Raw genomic sequence first — 25,327 nt, 5'->3', positions numbered from 1 at the left:
CATAATCCGGTTAGCTTATGAGACTGCTGGCCAGCAGCCTCCTGAAAGAATTACAGCTTATTCTACTAGAGTGGTAGCTTCCACATGGGCTTTTAAAAATGAGGCCTCTGTTGAACAGATTTGTAAGGCGGCGACTTGGTCTTCGCTTCATACTTTTTCTAAATTTTACAAATTTGATACTTTTGCTTCTTCGGAGGCTATTTTTGGGAGAGAGGTCTTACAGGCAGTGGTGCCTTCCGTTTAAGTTCCTGCCTTGTCCCTCCCTTCATCTGTGTCCTAAAGCTTTGGTATTGGTATCCCACAAGTAATGGATGAACCCGTGGACTGGATACACCTTACAAGAGAGAACAAAATTTATGCTTACCTGATAAATTTCTTTCTCTTGTGGTGTATCCAGTCCACGGCCCGCCCTGTCACTTTAAGGCAGGTGTTTTTATTTTTAAAAACTACAGTCACCACTGCACCCTATAGTTTCTCCTTTTTCTTACTTGTCTTCGGTCGAATGACTGGAGGTGGGGGTTAGGGGAGGAGCTATATAGACAGCTCTGCTGTGGGTGTCCTCTTGCAACTTCCTGTTGGGAAGGAGAATATCCCACAAGTAATGGATGAACCCATGGACTGGATACACCACAAGAGAGAAATTTATCAGGTAAGCATAAATTTTGTTTTTTCATCAATTCTTGAGATCTATACATATGATGGGACTACAGCAATCTCATATGATCATCCATAGATGGGGACATCCTATGCATAGTGGTCAATTGGAATGGCAGAAATGCCATATAACAAAAAAAATCTAGAAGATTTTTGTAATTTCTGTAATATATTGAATGTTCAAATTACACCACCACTGATGCTAGAATATAAATCTTAAAGAACTGTAGTTAAAAAGAAAAGGAGAAACTCGTTGTCCTAACATTAATATTCTAGGAAATAAATGCACAGTAATTTAGAGTTTCCATAGATCTATTTACAAATACCACTGTCTTTCTCCTAAAAGTATGTCTGGCTCCTAAATTTTAAAGATTTGTCGAACACTGTACTACGGTTTCCCTTTAATGTTGCATATTAACAAATACAGTACATTATTCAGATATTCCTAAACGTATCTAAATGTCAGTCCAATATAATATTTAGGAGCCAGGGGTAAAATTCTAAGAGCCAGTGGCTACCTGGCTTCTGGGTTTGTCGAGCCCTGCTGTAGTGGACAAATTACATACTCATGAAAACATGTCATTTTTGTTTACTACATACCTTTGAGCTCTATTATGGGCTTAGCAAAGCTGCTGAATACTTCTGGTATAGTTCACAGGCCAGCTGAATAAACCTTTAACCTCCAGTACCGGAGTGTGCTATAATTCCTCTTTCTGTATTTCAACACCAGTAGCATACAGTCTCAACAGCTAATCCCTCTGTCAACACCAGTAACATACAGTCTCAACAGCTAATCCCTCTGTCATAAATTCAGCTCTCCATTTTTGTATAGGCAAAAAACGAACAAAATAGCCAACAAAAGCAAAAATGAAGGTTTTTTTTTTTTTTTTTTGGCCAAATTATCATTTGTGTAGCGCATCAATATTTCAAAGCACTGGGTACAAAGGTAGGAGTATACAATGACTTGTAGATTTGTGGTAATATAAATACATAGCAGACTAAACAAAACAAGTTAGTACAGGAGGTGGACACCGTTTCAAAGAGCTTATAGTCTACAGGTGGAGGGTGCTGAGACATAAGATTTGGGTAGTTTGCCATGTGGATTGTAGTTGCAGCAGTGATTAAAAGCAGTTCAAGATTTATTTTGGCAAGAAGAGATGGTAAGCTCATAAGTAGGTGGGTTTTCAAAGAACACAGTTGGAGACAATCTGATGGAGCAGCACAGAGTTCCAGAGGAAAGGAGCAGGGTATGAAGTCTTGGAAGCGAGAGAGAGATGTAGAGATAAGAGTGGAGAGATGAAGGTCAGATGTAGATCGTAGATGGCAAGTAGGGGGGGAGTACTTAGAGAAGAGAGGAAATTTAGTTGTGAGTGTGGTGTAGTGATTTATAGGTTAATACTTTGAATTGTATTCTACAGAGTATGCAGAGCCAGTGTAGGGACTGACTGGGCAGCAGATGTAGATCAGTGACTTAAGTGGGTGAGTCTAACTGAAGCATTCATGATAGAGTGGAGGGGGGGTGATATTTTAGAAGACCATTTAGGAGCAGGTTTCAGTAATAGATATGTGACAAAATGAGGGAATTAATATTTATTTCATGTAATTGGCAAGTGTCCATGAGCTAGTGACGTATGGGATATACAATCCTACCAGGAGAGGCAAAGTTTCCCAAACCTCAAAATGCCTATAAATACACCCTTCACCACACCCACAATTAAGTTTTACAAACTTTGCCTCCTATGGAGGTGGTGAAGTAAGTTTGTGCTTAGATTCTACGTGGATATGCGCTTCTCAGCATTTTGAAGCCCGATTCCTCTGAGTACACTGAATGTCAGACAGATGTGAAGGGAGTATTACCTATTGAATGCAATGGTCTTCCTAACGGGGATCCATTTCATAGGTTCTCTGTTATCGGTCGTAGAGATTCATCTCCTACCTCCCTTTTCAGATCGACGATATACTCTTTTGTATACGATTACCTCTACTGATAGCCAAACCAGTACTGAAATGGTTATCTGCTGTATGTGGATGGGTGTCTTTTGGTAAGTATGTTTTTATTACTTAAGACACTCTCAGCTATGGTTTGGAACTTTATGTATTTATATAAAGTTCTAAATATATGTATTGTACTTATATTTGCCATGATTCAGGTTTCAATATATTTCCTTTTACAGACTGTCCGTTTCATATCTGGGAAATGCATTTTTTAGGAAAATGTATTTACCTGGGGTATAGTCTTTTTTTCAATTGACTGTTATTTTAAATTCGCGGGCAGAATTAGGCTTGCGAGGGCGCAAAATGCCAAACTATATTGCGTCATTTTTGTAGCGAGATTTTTTTGGAGCGAAGTTACGTTCGATGACGCAAATTAGTCATTTCCAGCGTCTTTGTCGACGCCGAGTCCTTTCACAAGGTTGCATCTTCATGACGCGAGTGTGTCATTTCCGGATGTTAGTGCCAAAAATCTTTCTCTGTTTGTGCGTCATACCTGGTGCCAAATATTTTCATTATTTTAAACCCCATTCCTATATGCCTCTTGCCTTTTTTCTCTGAGGGCTATGCTGTTAGCATTTTTTCCCCATTCCTGAAACTGCTTGTTTTTTTTCTCTTACATTTGCAAGATGTCTCAATCTGATCCTGTCTCAGGAATCACTGTTGGAATCCTGCTGACTGATAACAGTTCTACCAAAGCTAAGTACATTTATTGTAATTTTGTGGAGGTTATATCTCCAGCTGTGGTTTCTAATAAGTTGTTATGATAAACTTTTACATGCAGAGAATGTGTCCATCAGTAATAGTACATTGTCCTTTTGCTGTTCTTTTAACATCTAATGCACTAGATATACCTGTGAATTTATAAGAATTTATTGCTGATTCTATTCAGAAGGCTTTGTCTGCCATTCCGCCTTCTAATAAATGTAAAGGTCTTTTAAAACTTCTCATAAAGTTGATGAAATTTCGAATGACCGACAACATACTGAATTATCCTCCTCCTGATGAGGATGTATCTGATTCAGAAGATCCTTCCTCAGATATTGACACTGACAAATCTACTTATTTATTTTAAATGGAGTACATTCATTCTTTGTTAAAGTGTTGATTATATTGGATATTGAGGAAACTAGTCCTCTTGATATTAAAACTAGTAAACGTTTACATTTTTTTTTATAACCCTCCTGTGGTTTTTCTAGTTCCTGATTTCTGATGTATTTTCTATGGAATGGAATAGGCCTGGTACTTCTTTTATTCCTTCAAGGTTTTAAAAATTGTATCCTTTGCCAGGAGTTAGATTGGAGTTTTGGGAAAGATCGCCAAAGTTGATGGGGCTATCTCTACTCTAGCTAGATGTACTACTATTCCTATGGAAGTTAGTATTTCTTTTAAGATCTTTAGATGGGAAACTTGTTTCTTATCTAAGGAAAGTTTATTTATTTTCAGGTCTTTTTCTTAGGCCTGCAATTTCTTTGGCTGTTGTTGCAGCTGCTTCATCCTTTTGGTTGGAAACTTTAGCGCAACGAGTATCGGATCATGATTTGTCTAGTATTGTTAACTTGATTCAACATGCTAATAATTTCATTTGTGATGCCATTTTTTGATATTATGAAGATTGATGTTAAATCTATGTCTTTAGCTATTTTAGCTAGAAGAGCTTTGTGGCTTAAATCTTGGAATGCTGATATGACTTCTAAGTCGAGATTGCTATCTGAATTATTTGGTTCACACTTGGATTCAATAATTTCAACTGTCACTGGGTGGGGGGAGGGAGTTTTTTTTGCCTCAAGATAAACATAAAGATCTATGGGTAAATCTAAAGGTTCTAACCGTTTTCGTTCTTAAATAAGGAACTGAAATCCAATTCTTCCCCAAGGAATCTGTTTCCAATTGGAAGCCTTCTTCAAATTGGAATAAATCCAAGCCATTTAAGAGATCAAAGCCAGACCCCAAGTCCGCATGAAGGTGCGGCTCTTATTCCAGGGGGTAGATTAAGTTTTTTTTCTAAGATGTTTGAATCAATTCGGTCCAAAATCATTGGATTCAGAATATTGTCTCTCAGGGGTACAGAATAGGATTCAGAGTAAGACCGCCTGTGAAGATTTTTTTTCTCTCGCGCTCAGACCTGGAGTTATCTGGGGTAATCATGCCAGTTCCGTTTCAGGAACTGGGTCTGGGGTTTTATTCAAATCTATTCATTGTCCCAAAGAAGAAAATTCATTCAGACCAGTTTTGGATCTAAAAAATTTTGAATTGATATGTAAGAGTACCAAATTTCAAAATGGTGATTATAAGGTTTATTCTGCCTTTTGTTCAGCAAGGGCATTATATGCCCACAATAGACTTACAGGTTGCATATCTTCATATTCTGATTCATCCAGATTGCTATCAGTTTCTGAGACTTTTTTTTTTTTTTTTTTTTTTAAATTTTTTTTTAAGACAAGCATTACCAATTTGTTGCTCTTCCTTTTTTGGCCTCGCGACAGCTCTAGGAATCTTTTTTCAAAGGTTCTCGGTGTCCTACTCTCTGTTATCAGAGAGCGGGGTATTGCGGTGTTTTCCTTATTTGGACGATATCTTGGTACTCAGTCTTTACATTCTGCAGAATCTCACACGAATCAACTGTTTCTTCATAGACATGGTTGGAGGATCAATTTACCAAAAATTTCCTAGATTCCTCAGACAAGGGTAACCTTTTTAGGTTTCCAGATAGATTCAGTATCCATGACTCTGTCTTTAACAGACAAGAGACAATTTAAATTGGTTTCAGCTTGTTGGAACGTTCAGTCTCTATTATTGCCTTCAGTAGCTATGTGCATGGAAGTTTTAAGTTTCATGACTACAGCATCGGGCGCACTTCCCTTTGCTCATTTCATATGAGACCTCTCCAGCTTTGTATGCTGAATCAATGGTGCTGGGATTATACAAAGATATCACAATTAATATCCTTAAATCCCAATGTTCGATTATCTCTGACTTGGTGGTTAGATCACCATTGTATAGTTCTAGGGGCCTCTTTGGTTCGTCCAACCTGGTCTGTGATCACAACAGATGCAAGTCTTTTCAGGTTTGGGAGCTGTTTGGGGATCCCTGACAGCACAAGGATTTTGGAAATCTCAAGAGGCGAGATTACCAATCAATATTTTGGAACTCTGTGCAATTTTCAGGGCTCTTCAGGCTTGGCCTCTGTTAAAGAGAGAACCGTTCATTTGTTCTCAGACAGACAATATCACAGCTGTGGCATATGTCAATCATCAGGGTGGGACTCAGTCCCTTAGTTATGAAAGAAGTATTTTCAATACTTTCTTGGGCGGAATCCAGCTCTTGTCTAATTTCTGTGGTACATATCCCAGGTGTAGACAGTTGGGAAGCGGATTATCTCAGCCGTCAGACTTTACATCTGGGGTAGTGGTCTCTCTATCCAGATGTGTTTTCTCTGATTGTTCAGATGTGGGGTCTTCCAGAAATAGATCTGATGGCATCTCATCTAAACAAGAAACTTCCCAGGTACCTGTCCAGGGATCTTCAGGCGGAAGCAGTGGATGTGTTGACACTTCCTTGGTGTTATACCAACCTGCTTATATTTTCCCGCCTCTAGTTCTTCTTCCAAGAGTGATATCCAAAATCATCATGAAACAGTCGTTTGTATTGCTGGTAGCTCAAGCATGTCCTCACAAGTTTTGGTATGCAGATCTTGTTCGGATGTCCAGTTGCCAACCTTGGCCTCTTCCATTAAGGTCGAAGTGCAAAAATAATCACGTCTTTATTAAAAGCAAAAAATAATAAAAAGTCCACAAGCCAGGAATCAAAACCAGAGCTGGTAGTCAGACGAGCTGAGTCAGGAGCCAAAGCGAATATTCAGATGAGCCGGAATCGGGAACAAGGAGAACTGAGTCAGGAACAAGCCAGGGATCAGGAACCAGGAGGGACATCAGACAGCCAGGTAATACACAGGAGCTCTCACAAACAGGTCTGAGACAACGCAAGGGCAAAGCATACTGAACAGACTCCCTTTAAATAATAAGTGATGACATCATAATTCTGAGACTGCATCCTGTCTCACACGGATGATATACACCAGTCTGGCCATAAAAGGAAGTGCAGGAAATGAGCAGCATCACACAGTATGCACCAGAGTCGGCAAGAGAGGTGAGAATGGCTGCCAGCAGCACATGGGAAACAAAACAGGGAAAAAAACCCTGACACAAGATCTGTTTTTCCATCAGGATCTCAAATCATTAAATTTGAAGGTATGGAAATTGAACGCCTAGTGCTTAGTCATAGAGGTTTCTCTGACTCAGTGATTAATACTATGTTTCAGGCTCGTAAATTTGTTTCTAGAAAGATTTATTATAAAGTTTGGAAGACTTACATTTCATGGTGTTCTCATATATTCGCTTGATTCTTTTAGAGTTCCTAGAATTTTACAGTTTCTTCAGGATGGTTTGGATAAGGTTTTGTCTGCAAGTTCCTTGAAGGGACTAATCTCTGCTCTTTCTGACTTATTTCACAGAAAGATTGCTAAAGCTTCCTGATATTCACTGTTTTGTACAGGCTTTGGTTTGTATCAAGAAGTCATTAAAGGGACACTAAATCCAAAAAATTTCTTTTGATTCAGAAAGAGAAAAAACTTTTAAACAACTTAACAATTTACTTCTATTATCCAATTTGCTTCCTTCTTTAGATGTCCTTTGTTGAAGAAATAGCAATGCACATGGATGAGCCAATCACACGAGGCATCTATGTGCAGCTCCCAATCAGCAGCTACTGAGCCTATCTAGATATGCTTTTCAGCAAAGGATTTCAAGAAAATGAAGCAAATTAGACAATAGAAGTAAATTAGAAAGTTGTTTAAAATTGTGCAGTCTATCTGTATCATGGAAGAAAATATTTGGGTTTCATGTCCCTTTAAATCATTCTCTCCTCCTTGGAGTCTTAATTTGGTTTTGAAGGCTTTACAGGAGCCTCCATTTGATCCTATGCATTCTTTGGACATTAAACTACTTTCTTGGAAAGAGTTGTTCTTTTTGGCCATCTCTTCTGCTAGAAGAGTTTCTGAATTATCTGCTCTTTCTTGTGAATCTCCTTTTCTGATTTTTCATCAGGATAAGGTGGTTTTGCGGACTTCTATCTAAGGTTGTGAATTCTAACAACATTAATAGACATTGTTGTCCTTTCCTAAGAATTCTTTGGAGAAGAAATATTGAAATATGTTGAAGCTACCAAAGATTTCAGGAAGACTTCTAGTCTATTAGTTATCTTTTCTCGTTCTAGGAAAGGTCAGAAGGCTTCATGGTTAAAGCTTTTGATTCATTCAGCTTATTTGGGGTCGGGTCAAGCCCCGCCTCAGAATTACAGCTCATTCTATTAGATCAGTCTCCACTTCGTAGGCTTTTAAGAATGAAGCTTCAGTTGATCAGATTTGCAAAGCCGCAACCTGGTCTTTGCATACATTTACTAAATTCTACTGCTTTGATGTATTCGCTTCTTCGGAAGCAGTTTTTGGTAGAAAAGTTCTTCAGGCAGCTGTTTCAGTTTGATTCTTCTGTTTATGTTTTAAGTTTTTTTTCTTTTCATTTAATGAGCATTAACTTATGTTTTGGGTTGTGGATTATTTTTTTCAGCGAAAAATGGCTGGTTTTATTTTTTAGCCCTCCCTCTCTAGTGACTCTTGAGTGGAGTTTCACATCTTGGGTATTGCTATCCCATATGTCACTAGCTCATAGACTCTTGCCAATTACATGAAAGAAAACATAATTTATGTAAGAACTTACCTGATAAATTAATTTTTCATATTGGCAAGAGTTCATGAGTCCCACCCTTTTTGTGGTGGTTATGATTTTTTTTTGTATAAAGCACAATTATTTCCAAATTCCTTTGTTGATGCTTTTTACTCCTTTTTTATCACCCCACTTCTTGGCTATTCATTAAACTGAATTGTGGGTGTGGTGAGGGGTGTATTTATAGGCATTTTGAGGTTTGGGAAACTTTGCCCCTCCTGGTAGGATTGTATATCCCATACGTCACTAGCTCATGGACTCTTGCCAATATGAAAGAAATTAATTTATCAGGTAAGTTCTTACATAAATTATGTTTTTTGTATTTATATTTTTTTAGTAAGAAATGGGCAAATTCTGGAATTATTGTTGGTTTTGGACAGTAGTGATCAGTTGGGGTGTTTGACAACCAACTGTGCGAGAGTTGGGGACAGTTTTGCATGTGTGGACTAATATTAGTGTAATAATAAATATGGGGAACAAATGCGCCCCTTTAATTGCACATGTAAACCTTGTCCGTCCTATCAATAATAAATCTGGCCCTATTTCCATATTTCAGGTCAATTTTTGCATTGAACACATTCTATCTTGCATGTATTAAGTGTTTGTTTAATTTCCTTTTAATCAAATAAGTTTTGACAAAATTAGAATAATCTGCAAAGGGTTCTTGTCACCCCAGTCATTAGCAAATTTAGGGCTAGATTGCAAGTGAAGCTAGGATTTGAATTGTTGCGTTAGTCGGGTTGCGCTGGTATTACAAGTTGAAAGTAAACGTTTTCTCCAGCAGAAAATCACGATCGTGTTCACGCATTTCCCGCATAGAGTACAGTAAATACATAGTTAAAACCTTTATTAAATATGAATATTGCATAAATATGCTTTTACATGTTTTCATCTACATTACGGCAAAAGGCTCTAGTGTGTGTGTGTAGCTCAGTTAAAGCCCTTTGCAGTTATTTTTTTTCTTTTTCTAACACCCAAGTTATCAACAGGATTTCACAGCAAATAAAGATGATGGCAATACTGAAAAGCATAAAGCCCACACTGTAGTGAGTATTAGTAGCGTGTACCCATTTACAATGGCAACCAGTCCCATATAGTAACAATTAAAGGTATTCTTAACGTGCCCCCCTGTGTATGCCGGCCGGTCCCAGGGTAGAGGCTGAGTGTATCATGCTGTTACTATCCTCTCCTGGATCTCTTCCGACACCTTTCCCGTGTCTCTCAGCGTCCTCTGTTCCTCCAATCAGCCTGCCATACCCTCCTCAGCCTATAGCAATAGGGGGGCGCGGTTGCGCTTCTGATGCGTGCGTCCGATGACGTCAGCTCACTACTGCCTCTGCTCGTTCCGGAACAAAATACCGGGTTTAAAACAGTCCTGAACACAGCATAAAATTCCAGTGCTAGCCGTGCTTCACAATGGGCAAACAGTCAATGTAGAATCAAAGTGGAAATCAGGAGCACCGGCAGCAGGTAGTTTAAAAATTAAACATTTATTCTTACACCTTAGTGTTGGTAAAATATTCCAAATGCTTGGCACAAACAATGGAAATAAAGTTTAGGAAAGTCTGTTGACAACAACCTTACATGTTTCAGCTCCAAGAGCCGTCCTCATAAGCTGCTGTCTGACTTAATAAAATTAACATATTTAAAAGCAGCAGACAAATCCTATTGGTTACAACTTGATTAGTAAACTAGTAACACTTGTAAACCTACTATATAAGTTGCTAGTGTTTAACCCTTAAGTTCCCTTTTTACAGAGTGCTACAATTAAGTAAAAACTTTATACTTCAGTGCCCTTTTATACACAGAATGTTAATAAAGAGTAAGGATATAATGACAATTTTACAATCCCATTCTATCAGTTAACAAATCATTTAAAACTATTTATAACTATTTATACCAATTCTTCCTAACATAGGGGATTGACCTATTACTGTATATAAATAATAGTAGCTTTTTTTGTTTTTTTTTGTTGCATCTTTACTTTTTTACATCTTCCTGTACTATTCACAGCACATGATCAATTATGGAAACTTCTATTTCATGCTACCACTATAGGCTAAGGTACTGGGAACTATGTTTTGAATCCTTTGTTACAAATGTAGATACTCATTATTTATCTTATCAAACTTATCCTTTGATAGGTACCCACAATCTCTACAAATGTGTGTATACATTCTCTATGACTAATTTAGTTTGTTTTATGGAGTAACCTAAAGTATGTATGTAGGTATAGTGAAAGCCAGCCATGCACTTATATCCTGATTATTATCGTGCAAGGTAATTGTAGATGATGATCTGTGACTAGTCTTAACTGTCATTGCCAAAAATTCATGAGGTCATAGTCAGAGTTAAAACCATTAGGGACCCTGGTTTTTAACTTAAAAATCCAAAATACTTCCTGTCTACCCAGGATTGTCTCTCTATCCCCACCATTTCTGGGGGGCAGTGTCCTTTCTATAGCAGTCCAGAGAAAACTGCTAATGTCTTTGTTATGGACTGTGACAAAATGTTGTACCAAAGGTGTACTAGCTTTCCCTATTTTTATGGAGGAAAGGTGCTCCCTTATTCTGGATCTCACCTCCCTAATTGTGAGACCTACATACTGTTTCTGACACTCTGTACACGTAATCAAATAAATGATAAACGTGGACCTACAGTTCATACACATACGTTTTTGGTACTCTTGTCCAGTATAGGTCGAAATGAAACTTGTCCCTGTGTCTACTTTTGCACAGGCTACACAGTTCATATAATGACATGTATACATGCCTCTTGATGTCAACCATGATGAATCTTGTGTCAGTTCCTTGCTAGGTAATTTTGTGGGGGATACCATATTTCCTATGCTCATATTCTTTTTGTATGCAAATCTGCAATCCTTAACATTGATGTCTGCTAAGCCATCGTCTGCTCTTAATAAGGGGAGATGTTTTCTAATTATATTACAGATATTAGAATATTGACTACTATATGTTGTTACAAACAGTAAATCTTTAGATTCATCTCTCTTTCTTGCATCTCTTCTCACCTTACCAAGAAGATCCTTGCGATTCTGTTTCATTACTGACTGCTTGGCTGATTCTATCAATTTTTTCTGATAACCCCTCTGTTCTATCCTTTCTGTTAGTAAAGTGGATTGTTCATGATAGCTGTTATCATCTGAACAATTTCGTTTCAATCGTGTATACTGACCTTTTGCTATCCCTTTGAATGTACTTGTTGGATGGCAACTGGCTGCATGTAGCAATGTATTTCCTGATATGGACTTTCTGTAAACTGTAGATCTAACAAGTTCCCCATTACTTCCACTAAGTGTGACATCAAGATAATTGATCTGCTTCCTATCAAATTCCAAAGTGAATTTCAAACCCACATCATTTGTATTTAAACCTCCTACAAATTTTTTCATTGTTTCATGATCGCCTTGCCAGATGAAGAGCAGATCATCTATGAAGCGTTTGTATACAACTATGTTATCTCTGAAAGGGTTCCCATCTCCAAATATGCTACACCGCTCCCACCAACCTAAAAATAGGTTGGCATATGAGGGCGCAAATTTTGCCCCCATAGCGGTGCCGCATACCTGAAGATAGAAAACCCCCTCAAATGAAAAATAGTTGTGTTTCAGAAGAAAATCTGTGACTCTTACTACAAACTCACAATACTCTGGATTACTACCATAATATTTTCTCATGAAAAAAGCTATCGCTTGTAATCCTCTTGCATGTGGTATTGAAGAGTAGAGTGATTGGACATCTATTGTTAACCAAGTAAACTTATCACTCCCACTCTATATCTGAAACTATTTGCAATATATGCTTTGTGTCCTTTACATGGCTCCAGAGATCAAGTACCATTGGCTGTAAGATCTTATCTAGCCATTCTGACAGGTGTTCTGAAAAAGACCCTATTCCACTTACTATAGGCCTTCCTATCACATTCTCTGTACTCTTGTGTACTTTAGGAAGATGGTTAAAGGTCGGTATTTTGGGGTTGGTAATCACTAGTATCTTTTTCAATGAAACCTAGTTCCACACCATCATCTACTAAGTCTTGTAACTTTTTGTTAAAGATATTAGTTGGATCATTAGTTAGTGTTCTATAATTCAATGGGTTATTCAACTGCCTAAGAGCTTCATTAACAAAATCATCTCTATTCTGAACCAAAACTGAGCCCCCCTTATCTGCGGCACGTATTACCAGATCTTTATTCTGTGCCAATTTCTTCAGTATTTCCTTTTCATTGTATGTTAGATTGTATTTGGTATTAGTCTGAGTATAGTATAGATTAGTAAGATCTTCTTCTACTCTGTTTTGGAATTCTTCTATTATATTCCCTCTACTCTGTAACGGGTAGAAGGTAGATCTTTTCTTAAATTTGGGGGTACATATAGCCGATTCAGAAATGGACCCATTCCCGACACTTTCTTCTGCTAAAGTTTCCAATGTATTTAAGTCACAAAGATGCTGGAAATCTATTCCACTTGTATCCCTGCCAGTCTCAAAGCTAGGCTGAACAACCATGCTCTCTTGTGGCTGGAATTCATTGGAAGAGTGTTTATTCACAGAAAAATGCTTCTTTAAAGTTAATCTTCTGATCAATTTATTTACGTCCAATAATGTATTAAACAAATTGAATGAACTAGTGGGAACAAACCCCAAACCTAAACCCAACAATTTTAATTCCACATCATTCAGGGTGTAAGCAGACAGATTTATTACATTATTGATTGGAAATGTATTGGTGACATTTGCTATTGGTAGCGTGTTTGTCTCTGTTGTGTTCTGAGTGAGTACCTCCCTCTTGTTGATCCTCTGTTGCCTCGCCCCCCCCCGTCTGGTTTTGGCTGGGGGATACAAAAAACCTGATTCATTTCTGATCTCTCAATGGTGTCTGGATTGCTAATTAGATTACCTCCACTAGGTGTCTGATCTGGTACTGGGGTACTATACTTAGATTTTGAGCCCTTCTGGGTGTTTTTTAATATAGACACCGGCTGTTGTATAAGTACTTTAGGTGTAACTACCTGTGGCTGTGTGTTTTCTTTAGGTGTAGCTAAATGTTGACTGTAATTTACTTGTCCCATTTGTTGTTGATTATAGTGGTAGTTACTCATAGCTTGACTGTTCTGTACAATGTGATCTGTGTCTTCTTCTCCCCCAGAACAAGAGCTGTCCCCTGTCCCTTCTGTTTCACTATCAGAGAATTGAATTCGCCTTCCACTTCTACCTCTCCCCCTGTTCCTACGACCTCTACCTCTATTGCCAAAGTTGTTCCTTAGATTAAAATCTCGTCTGGTCTGAAACCTCTCTTTTCTATTCCAAATATATACCATGTTATTTGTATAATCTGACTGATCTCTCACAAATTTGGAATGCTTTCTGTCTAGCAATACTTTTTTGGCTTCAGCCACAACATCTTGCAGGGTTTGGTCAAATACAGGGTAGCTTGTATGTTCACTTCTAATATTCAATTCATCCTGTATTAGGGTAATCACATTTTTTACACTAAGCAACTGATTTGTTTTATACTGTATTAGTAGTTGCATCAATCTGAATGAGCACTCAGATAAAACATCATTCCACTGATTAATAAATACCCTGTCCTCTGTCACAAAAGTAGGATATTTGTTTAACCTTAAACCTCTTGGTATTATATTAAGTTTAGTATAACTTTCCAATGTCCAAATGTCCCATTTTAATTTATTTTCTTTTATCAAATTGGACTCCATTTCTTCAAATAATGCTGAAAGAGTATACTTAGATCTGTCCATAGAAAATATAGTTTCACACTCAGGATTCTTATCATCCCTTTCTTGTGCACTCCTTAAAGAAAAGAAAGTTTGTGGTCTTACTGCAACTTCCATTTGTGCCTCCATGTTTCAGGACTGAGCAGAAAAATATATATATACCTCCTCAATCTGTCTTTGCTGTTAGAGTAAGCGTTGCCCAAACGCTATTGTGAATATACAAATTATCAACAGGATTTCACAGCAAATAAAGATGATGGCAATACTGAAAAGCATATAAGAAGCTGGCATAAAGCCCACACTGTAGTGAGTATTAGTAGCGTGTACCCATTTACAATGGCAACCAGTCCCATATAGTAACAATTAAAGGTATTCTTACCGTGCCCCCCTGTGTATGCCGGCTGGTCCCAGGGTAGAGGCTGAGTGTATCACGCTGTTACTATCCTCTCCTGGATCTCTTCCGACACCTTTCCCGTGTCTCTCAGCGTCCTCTGTTCCTCCAATCAGCCTGCCATACCCTCCTCAGCCTATAGCAATAGGGGGGCGCGGTTGCGCTTCTGATGCGTGCGTCCGATGACGTCAGCTCACTACTGCCTCTGCTCGTTCCGGAACAAAATACCGGGTTTAAAACAGTCCTGAACACAGCATAAAATTCCAGTGCTAGCCGTGCTTCACAATGGGCAAACAGTCAATGTAGAATCAAAGTGGAAATCAGGAGTAAGTGGAATAGGGTCTTTTTCAGAACACCTGTCAGAATGGCTAGATAAGATCTTACAGCCAATGGTACTTGATCTCTGGAGCCATGTAAAGGACACAAAGCATATATTGCAAATAGTTTCAGATATAGAGTGGAGTGATAAGTTTACTTGGTTAACAATAGATGTCCAATCACTCTACTCTTCAATACCACATGCAAGAGGATTACAAGCGATAGCTTTTTTCATGAGAAAATATTATGGTAGTAATCCAGAGTATTGTGAGTTTGTAGTAAGAGTCACAGATTTTCTTCTGAAACACAACTATTTTTCATTTGAGGGGGTTTTCTATCTTCAGGTATGCGGCACCGCTATGGGGGCAAAATTTGCACCCTCATATGCCAACCTATTTTTAGGTTGGTGGGAGCGGTGTAGCATATTTGGAGATGGGAACCCTTTCAGAGATAACATAGTTGTATACAAACGCTTCATAGATGATCTGCTCTTCATCTGGCAAGGCGATCATGAAACAATGAAAAAATTTGTAGGAGGTTTAAATACAAATGATGTGGGTTTGAAATTCACTTTGGAATTTGATAGGAAGCAGATCAATTATCTTGATATCACACTTAGTGGAAGTAATGGGGAACTTGTTAGATCTACAGTTTACAGAAAGCCCATATCAGGAAATACATTGCTACATGCAGCCAGTTGCCATCCAACAAGTACATTCAAAGGGATAGCAAAAGGTCAGTATACACGATTGAAACGAAATTGTTCAGATGATAACAGCTATCATGAACAATCCACTTTACTAACAGAAAGGATAGAACAGAGGGGTTATCAGAAAAAATTGATAGAATCAGCCAAGCAGTCAGTAATGAAACAGAATCGCAAGGATCTTCTTGGTAAGGGGAGAAGAGATGCAAGAAAGAGAGATGAATCTAAAGATTTACTGTTTGTAACAACATATAGTAGTCAATATTCTAATATCTGTAATATAATTAGAAAACATCTCCCCTTATTAAGAGCAGATGATGGCTTAGCAGACATCAATTTTAAGGATTGCAGATTTGCATACAAAAAGAATATGAGCATAGGAAATATGGTATCCCCCACAAAATTACCTAGCAAGGAACTGACACAAGATTCATCATGGTTGACATCAAGAGGCATGTATAAATGTCATTATATGAACTGTGTAGCCTGTGCAAAAGTAGACACAGGGACAAGTTTCATTTCGACCTATACTGGACAAGAGTACCAAAAACGTATGTGTATGAACTGTAGGTCCACGTTTATCATTTATTTGATTACGTGTACAGAGTGTCAGAAACAGTATGTAGGTCTCACAATTAGGGAGGTGAGATCCAGAATAAGGGAGCACCTTTCCTCCATAAAAATAGGGAAAGCTAGTACACCTTTGGTACAACATTTTGTCACAGTCCATAACAAAGACACTAGCAGTTTTCTCTGGACTGCTATAGAAAGGACATTGCCCCCCAGAAATGGTGGGGATAGAGAGACAATCGTGGGTAGACAGGAAGTATTTTGGATTTTTAAGTTAAAAACCAGGGTCCCTAATGGTTTTAACTCTGACTATGACCTCATGAATTTTTGGCAATGACAGTTAAGACTAGTCACAGATCATCATCTACAATTACCTTGCACGATAATAATCAGGATATAAGTGCATGGCTGGCTTTCACTATACCTACATACATACTTTAGGTTACTCCATAAAACAAACTAAATTAGTCATAGAGAATGTATACACACATTTGTAGAGATTGTGGGTACCTATCAAAGGATAAGTTTGATAAGATAAATAATGAGTATCTACATTTGTAACAAAGGATTCAAAACATAGTTCCCAGTACCTTAGCCTATAGTGGTAGCATGAAATAGAAGTTTCCCTAATTGATCATGTGCTGTGAATAGTACAGGAAGATGTAAAAAAGTAAAGATGCAACAAAAAAAACAAAAAAAGCTACTATTATTTATACACAGTAATAGGTCAATCCCCTATGTTAGGAAGAATTGGTATAAATAGTTATAAATAGTTTTAAATGATTTGTTAACTGATAGAATGGGATTGTAAAATTGTCATTATATCCTTACTCTTTATTAACATTCTGTGTATAAAAGGGCACTGAATTATAAAGTTTTTACTTAATTGTAGCACTCTGTAAAAAGGGAACTTAAGGGTTAAACACTAGCAACTTATATAGTAGGTTTACAAGTGTTACTAGTTTACTAATCAAGTTGTAACCAATAGGATTTGTCTGCTGCTTTTAAATATGTTAATTTTATTAAGTCAGACAGCAGCTTATGAGGACGGCTCTTGGAGCTGAAACATGTAAGGTTGTTGTCAACAGACTTTCCTAAACTTTATTTCCATTGTTTGTGCCAAGCATTTGGAATATTTTACCAACACTAAGGTGTAAGAATAAATGTTTAATTTTTAAACTACCTGCTGCCGGTGCTCCTGATTTCCACTTTGATTCTACATTAACACCCAAGTTCTCATATCTTTGAGCCCTTAACTTCTATTTGCAATATTTTTTTAAGATTAGTTTTTATTAGGCAGTGTTAATGAGTGTAACTGTAATTTGTAATGCATTTTTTCCCATAAGGCAGGGAGAGTCCACAGCGACATTCCTTACTGTTGGGAAATACAACACCTGGTCACCAGGAGGAGGCAAAGACACCCCAGCCAGAGAGGCCTAAATAACAAAGGTCTGTCGGACCTGATCCGACAGTGCGGATCAGGTCCGACAGACCTCGCAGAATATATTGCTCTCCGCATTCAGCATTGCACCAGCAGCTCTTGTGATCTGCTGGTGCAACGCTGCCCCCTGCAGATTTGCGGCCAATCGGCCGCCTGCAGGGGGGTGTCAATCAACCCGATTGCACTCGATTGGGTTGAATTGTGGCGATGTCTGTCTGTCCACCTCATCAGAGCAGGCGGACAGGAAAAGGAGCAGCGGTCTTTAGACCGCTGCTCCATAACTTGTGTTTCTGGTGAGTCTGAAGACTCGCCAGAAACACAGGCCCTCAGGCTCCATTTGGAGCTTGATAAATGGGCCTCAGAGGCTTAAATATCCCTCCCCTTCCCCATTACCCCAGTCATTATTTGCCTTTCGCCACTAGAGGAGAATGGCAGAGAAGTGTCAGAAGATTCGGATAGTCCTTAAATGGGTATGTTCCCTTCAAGAAAGGACTGGAGTTTTAATTAAGTAATTATATAAACCTCTCAGTGAGAGTATTGATGAATTTTAGAGTCTGAAGATGCAGGGAAAGTTTTTCTGCGAAGCGATCCAGACTGTCTAACAGCTCCTGGGCAATCAGTGTTAACGAGTTACACTGCTTGCCTTTTTACACTCAGGTCCCTGTCAGAACACTGCGGCAAGGCTGACACAATTGAGGCTGTATCTGTTCCACAGCATAGATCCTGGAGAGAAAGTCCACTTTATATTACTACTTAGCAGGGACTTCGATTATTATGGTACTTTTTGGCAATGAAACTGACGGGTTTTACTTTAGTTTTTGTTAGTTGCGCAGCTACTAATAGCCTTGCGCACTTTTTCTTATAGCAGGGGAGGTCCCTTCTTGCGCACCACATAATCGGGTGCTGTTCATTACGTTTTCCTTGAGATCTTACTGCAGGATTTCTGGCAATCCTACCGAGAGCGTTCTATAACTGTCTGGGTCTAAGAGGTTGTGAGTGCCACTGCCATTGGGGTTATAAAGGTGCCTCTTTTTAATTATTAAAAATAGTCCTAGAAAATTTGTTTAAATCTTTACTTACTGTGGGATTGCATCTCCAGCGATGGAGGACTCTGATAATATGCTAGAAGGTTCTGCACCTCCTATTATAAATACCTGTTTATGCTGTGAGGAGGCGGTGGTTTGTCCACCTGCTCAATTTTGTTCTATTTGCCTGGGTACTGTTCTAAAGTCTAAGAAGGGAGCTAAGTCTGCTAACCCCCCTAGCATAAATAGTCCCTCTGAGTTGTCAACCTCTCAGGATTCTGTGGTTTGGGAAATGTCTACCCTCTATCCCCTCAAACTGCTTCACATGCAGTTACCCACGGCACGCCTAATACTCCCGGCTGGTGGTGTCAGATCGTAACATCAATCAAGAGATTGTTGTCCTGTCCTTGTGTCCCAATCCTTCAGCGAAGGAATGTTTGCATCGCAATATGGATGTGGTTCGTGCTTTGAAGTTTTACCTACATGTTACTAAGGAATTCAGACAATCTTCATCTTTGTCGTTTTTGCGGGTCAACGTAGGGGGCAGAAGCCCACTACGTCTGACTTGTCTTTCTAGTTGAGAAGTGCTATCCGCTTTGCTTATGAGAAAGTGGGACAGCAGCCTCCCGAGAGGATTACGGCTCATTCCATTAGAGCAGTTGCTTCTTCCTGAGCTTTTAAGAATGAAGCCTCTATGAATCAGATTTGTAAGGCGGCTACCTGGTCGTCCTTACATACTTGTCTAAATTTAACAAATTTGATGTGTTTGCTGCAGCTGAAGCAGTTTTAGGGAAAGAGGTTTTCCAGGCTGTGGGGCCCTCAGATTAGGGTCCGCCTCTTTCTTTCTTTCCCTCCCGTTATTCCTTCAGTGTCCACTGGAGCTTGGGTATTTTCCCAACAGGAAGGAATGTCGTTGTGGACTCTCCCTGCCTTATGGAAAGAAAACACAAAATTTATGCTCAACAGTTTAAAGGTCTTTCTTTCCTGGCAGGGAGGGTCCATGACCCCGCCTGTTAAAATTTTTAGGGTGGCTCCCTTTTTGCTTATCTTCTGGCACCTTTATACCCTGATGTTTCTCCTACTTTGCCTCGTTCCCTCTGCCGAATGACTGGGGGAAGGGGAGGGATATTTAAGCCTTTGTCTGGGGTGTCTTTGCCTCCTCCTGGTGGCCAGGTGTTGTATTTCCCAACAGTAAGGAATGTTGTCGTGGACTCTCCCTGCCAGGAAAGAGGAATTTATCTGGTAAGCATAAATTTTGGTTTTTTAAGTGTCTTTTGTGCAACTTTAATTTTGTATAACTGTTTTGCGGTCAGGATTCTATCGTATATCAAGATTGCGCTCCTTTTTAATTGCTCTGATATTTCAAGTTTATCAGAATCTCAAACGATCGCAAAAACCCTTGCGAAATTGTTTGCGCTCCATTTGTAATCTAGCCCTTATTCCTTAGCTGTCTTTAATTTTATTATTTTTTACTGAAAGTAGCATTCACATGTAAATATAGTTGAGTAATCCATTGCTATTTCTTACAGGTTAAAAAAAGCTGAAGAAGTATATAAACAGAAAAAAGCTATTTCTTATAGGTTAAAATTAGCTTCAATTGTTGTAAAACCAAAACATGAATCTGGAATTGTAAGTATATATATTTTTTTTATTATAAATTTTATTTTAATTTCAAATCTGTCAAATGGTGTATTGGTTTTATGGCACTTTAAAATGTACTTTTCCTGGTTTTGCTTAGTGTTTTTTGTTTGGTAAATTAAAGGGATAGGAACGTCCAAATAAAACTTGCATGATTCAGATAGAGCAAGTAATTTTAAGACACTCTTGGTATCCCTTTTTGAAAAAGAGAATACGCACATATCATACACATCTCATACATTAGTGTGATCTAGTTGATGATGGTGCCTGAACACATTTGTCTCTTGTGATTGGCTAACTGGATGTGTTCAGCTATAGCTGCCAGTAGTGCAAGGCTGCTCCTTCAGCAAAGGATAACAAGAGAATGAAGCAAACTTAATATAAGTAAATTGAAAAGTTGCTTAAAATTGTATGTAATATCCAAATCATAAAAGAGCATTTTGGAGGTTCCTCTCCCTTTAATCCAGTGTTTCCGAACTCCAGTTCTCAATTACCCATACTTGATATCATTTCATGATATCTGAACTAGTAACCATGGATACTGATCAGCTGATTATTTCACCTTTGCTTTAGATCAGATGATATGAAAATCTGGCCTGTTAGGGGCACTTGAGGACTGGAATGAAATACTTAATTAATTTAATAGTAAAACAAATTTTAAAAATATTTTGTTTCCCCCCCAAAAAAATGTATTACAGGTAATTTATTCTTACACTTATTACACTTTTATTATTCCCAGCAGTGAAGGGGTTAATCAGTTTTAGACTTTATTTTCTTCAGTGTATAATAACCCACTTATCTTCCCACCTCCCTAATCCCTCCCAAAAAGCTATCTAACCCTCCCCCTCTAATTAGTTTCTGCCATTTTTTTTCTACAATCTTTTCCCCCTCCCTCTCTGCATTTATTTTTTGTGCAGTGTAGCAGTCCCATTTGTTCCTGCCCATCCCTCCCTCCCCCTCCATCAATGGGCCTCCCTCCCTCCTAACCCTCCCACACCACTGATAAGCACTACCGGTGTCCCTCTCTGCATCGGTAACTCTGCAACTCTATTTCTGCACTGCCCCACCTTAAGGGCTTAATGACCGTACAGGGTACAGCGCTGGTTGTTAAGGGGTTAAAGGGACATAAAAACAAATAGTTTCATGATTCAGTGTGTACATTTAAAAAAAAAACACCTTAATTTCACTTCTATTAAATGTATTTTGTTCACTTTGTTTAAAAGCAAGTAGGTAGGCTCAGGAGCATGAATGTGCCTGGAGCACAGCAGGGCAACAGTTTTGTAAGAATGCTTTTAAAAATATTATACATTGTGAAAACACTGCTGCCATCTAGTGTTCAAAGGTATTTTTTGTTAAAAAGAATACCTAGGTAGGTAGCATCTGGAAACTATATGGAGGCAATTTTATAAGAATACCATGAGAATGAAGTTAATTTACTAATAGCATTACATTGGAAACTTTTTCTTAAATTGTATGCTGTCTGAATCGTGAAAGAAACAAATAGGGTTTCATGTCCCTTTTTAATGAGTCTGTTTGAGATCTACCACATGACAAATTCCAGGTGGTGTACAAAAGCACTTCCAACACACTAATACTGATATTTGCTATGTTTTCAGTTTATATTTAACAGATGTTAAAGGGACACTCAATCAAAATTAAACTTTCATTATTCAGATAGAGCACGACATTTTAAACAACTTTCCAATTTACTTCCATTAACTAAATGTGCACAGTCTTTTTATATTTAAACTTTTTGAGTCACCAGCTCCTACTGAGCATGTGCAAGAATAAGTGTGTATGCATTTGTGAATGGCTGATGGCTGTCACATGGTACGTGTATGCATTTGTGATTGGCTGATGGCTGTCACATGGTACAGGGGGGAGTGGAAAAAGACATAACTTTTAAAATGGTCAGAAAAAAAAATCTACTACTCATTTGAAGTTCAGACTAAGTGCTATTGCATTGTCTTATCTTGCATTTGTTGATTATGCACATCTACTGTGTTGACTGGTCCTTTATTTTTTTTTATTTCAGAAAGCAAAGTTGAGTGAGAAACTAAAAAATTACAAGGAGAACTATTTCATGAAGTCCATTGTGTAAATAGTCTTCAAAACACCATTTCTCTCAATTGCATTAGAGAGTAATGTTTTATAAAACTGTTGTGCTGGGAGACACTTTATTGTACAAGAGCCCTCTTGTAGCAGATAAAATGAATGGAACATAAGGTGACCATATTTAACATGCTTCAGGTGTCTTATACATTGTGAGATCATTATGCACCCTGAATACAGTTCTAAACTCCAAAAGACCACCATTGCACCAGAGCACCAACCATTGCTTTGTTGCTTTTTAAACAAAAAGGAGTTTTAGGGGGCTGTTGACTGCACCTTGTTCTCTGTCATGGACGATAGCCAATTTCTGCCATTCTAAATACCACACCTCCCTTTATCCTTAAAAAGGCCACCTCTCTGATTCCATAACACACAACATCTTGCTGTTTTTCTATTCATATAGTATGTGATGCCTAAAAGTTTTTTTTACTTTTTTTTTCTTTTTTTTTTTTTTTCTGGCCAGCATGTGTAAAACAAAATCTCAATCATCTTTTTTGAAAAACGAGGCTATATATATTCAGTCTTTGCTATGAATATTGTTTATCACAAGCGTGGTAAAAGGGATTTTAACCTGTCCTTAATTTGTGCTATTAAAATATATAATTTCAGTTGTTCTCTACAATTTGACACAGATGTTTTGTTAGCCTGGCTTTATGCCTCTTTGCACACCCCTACAGCTAAATAAACTACCTGCATATTTGGCTATTTGTAATAGATTCTGAGATGTTTGCAAATTTAGAAAGCATTATAGCACTTATCTGAGCCAACACAGCAATGTAGGAATGCAGGTTTACACAATGCATGCCAAGGTGTGTGTGTGTGAGAGAAGTATGCATGTGTGTGTGTAATATAATTTTGTATTTAATAAACTATTGTGACTTCCAAAGTTATCTCTTTAATTTATTTGCAAAATCAATAAAATAATTTGTGTTGATCTGACAGGTCTACCATTTCCTCTGTAACTGCTATTTTATTGTACTTTTTTTGTCATCTATTTCCTCTTCATAAAATGTGTAAATTTATCGTAAGTATTTAAGTTATAAATCCAATGTGCAATACTTTGTTTTTCTACTTTAAATTTAAAAATTAATATTTCTTTCATGTAATTAGCAAGAGTCCATGAGCTAGTGACGTATGAGATATACATTCCTACCAGGAGGGGCAAAGTTTCCCAAACCTTAAAATGCCTATAAATACACCCCTCACCACACCCACAATTCAGTTTTACAAACTTTGCCTCCTATGGAGGTGGTGAGGTAAGTTTGTGCTAGATTCTACGTTGATATGCGCTCCGCAGCAAGTTGGAGCCCGGTTTTCCTCTCAGCGTGCAGTGAATGTCAGAGGGATGTGAGGAGAGTATTGCCTATTTGAATGCAGTGATCTCCTTCTACGGGGTCTATTTCATAGGTTCTCTGTTATCGGTCGTAGAGATTCATCTCTTACCTCCCTTTTCAGATCGACGATATACTCTTATTTATATACCATTACCTCTGCTGATTCTCGTTTCAGTACTGGTTTGGCTTTCTACAAACATGTAGATGAGTGTCCTGGGGTAAGTAAATCTTATTTTCTGTGACACTCTAAGCTATGGTTGGGCACTTTGTTTATAAAGTTCTAAATATATGTATTCAAACATTTATTTGCCTTGACTCAGAATGTTGAACATTCATTATTTTTCAGACTGTCAGTTTCATATTTGGGATAATGCATTTGAATTAATCATTTTTTCTTACCTTCAAAAATTTGACTCTTTTTTCCCTGTGGGCTGTTAGGCTTGCGGGGGCTGAAAATGCTTCATTTTATTGCGTCATTCTTGGCGCTGACTTTTTTGGCGCAAAAAATCTTTTCCGTTTCCGGCGTCATACGTGTCGCCGGAAGTTGCGTCATTTTTTGACGTTATTTTGCGCCAAAAATGTCGGCGTTCCGAATGTGGCGTCATTTTTGGCGCCAAAAGCATTTAGGCGCCAAATAATGTGGGCGTCTTATTTGGCGCTAAAAAAATATGGGCGTCGCTTTTGTCTCCACATTATTTAAGTCTCATTTTTCATTGCTTCTGGTTGCTAGAAGCTTGTTCTTTGGCATTTTTTCCCATTCCTGAAACTGTCATTTAAGGAATTTGATCAATTTTGCTTTATATGTTGTTTTTTCTATTACATATTGCAAGATGTTCCACGTTGCAACTGAGTCAGAAGATACTTCAGGAAAATCACTGCCCGGTGCTGGAGCTACCAAGCTAAGTGTATCTGCTATAATTTTTGGTATCTGTTTCTCCAGCTGTTGTTTGTATTGCATGTCATGACAAACTTATTAATGCAGATAAAATTTCCTTTAGTACTGTTACATTACCTGTTGCTGTTCCGTCAACATCTAATTTTCAGAGTGTTCCTGATAAACATAAGAGATTTTATTTTTTAAATCCATTAAGAAGGCTATGTCTGTTATTTCTCCTTCTAGTTTACATAAAAGTCTTTTAAAACTTCTCTTTTTTCAGATGAATTTTTAAATGAACATCATCATTCTGATACTGATAATGGTTCTTCTGGTTCAGAGGTTTCGGTCTCAGAGGTTGATGCTGATTAATCTTTGTATTTGTTCAAGATGGAATTCGTTCTTTATTTAAAGAAGTATTAATTGCATTAGAAATAGAGGATTCTGGTCCTCTTGATACTAAATCTAAACGTTTAAATAAGGTTTTTAAATCTCCTGTAGTTATTCCAGAAGTGTTTAATCTCCCTGATGCTATTTCTGAAGTAATTTCCAGGGAATGGAATAATTTGGGTAATTCTTTTACTCCTTCTAAACGTTTAAGCAATTATATCCTGTACCATCTGACAGATTAGAGTTTTTTGGGACAAAATCCCTAAGGTTTTGGGGCTGTCTCTACTCCTGCTAAATGTACTACTATTCCTACGGCAGATAGTACTTCATTTAAGGATCCTTTAGATAG

The 25,327-nt window shown here is 38.0% G+C and overlaps 1 protein-coding gene across 1 annotated transcript in view; it reads left to right on the top strand.

Annotated features, from left to right (window-relative positions):
- Positions 1 to 23,314, top strand: part of LOC128657841 (formin-2-like) — a 141,631-nt gene extending 118,317 nt beyond the window's left edge. The window contains exons 13-14 of the mRNA XM_053712263.1: positions 20,160 to 20,259; positions 22,304 to 23,314. Of these exons, the coding sequence (XP_053568238.1) occupies positions 20,160 to 20,259; positions 22,304 to 22,369 (166 nt within the window). The 3' untranslated portion in view covers positions 22,370 to 23,314. The remainder of the gene's footprint in view (positions 1 to 20,159; positions 20,260 to 22,303) is intronic.
- The last annotated feature ends 2,013 nt before the right edge of the window (positions 23,315 to 25,327 follow it).

The sequence above is a fragment of the Bombina bombina genome, chromosome 4, assembly GCF_027579735.1.
Source record: "Bombina bombina isolate aBomBom1 chromosome 4, aBomBom1.pri, whole genome shotgun sequence".
Lineage (NCBI taxonomy): Eukaryota > Metazoa > Chordata > Amphibia > Anura > Bombinatoridae > Bombina > Bombina bombina.
Note: the sequence above shows the minus strand (reverse complement) of the source record. Positions and strands in the feature narration are given on the sequence as shown.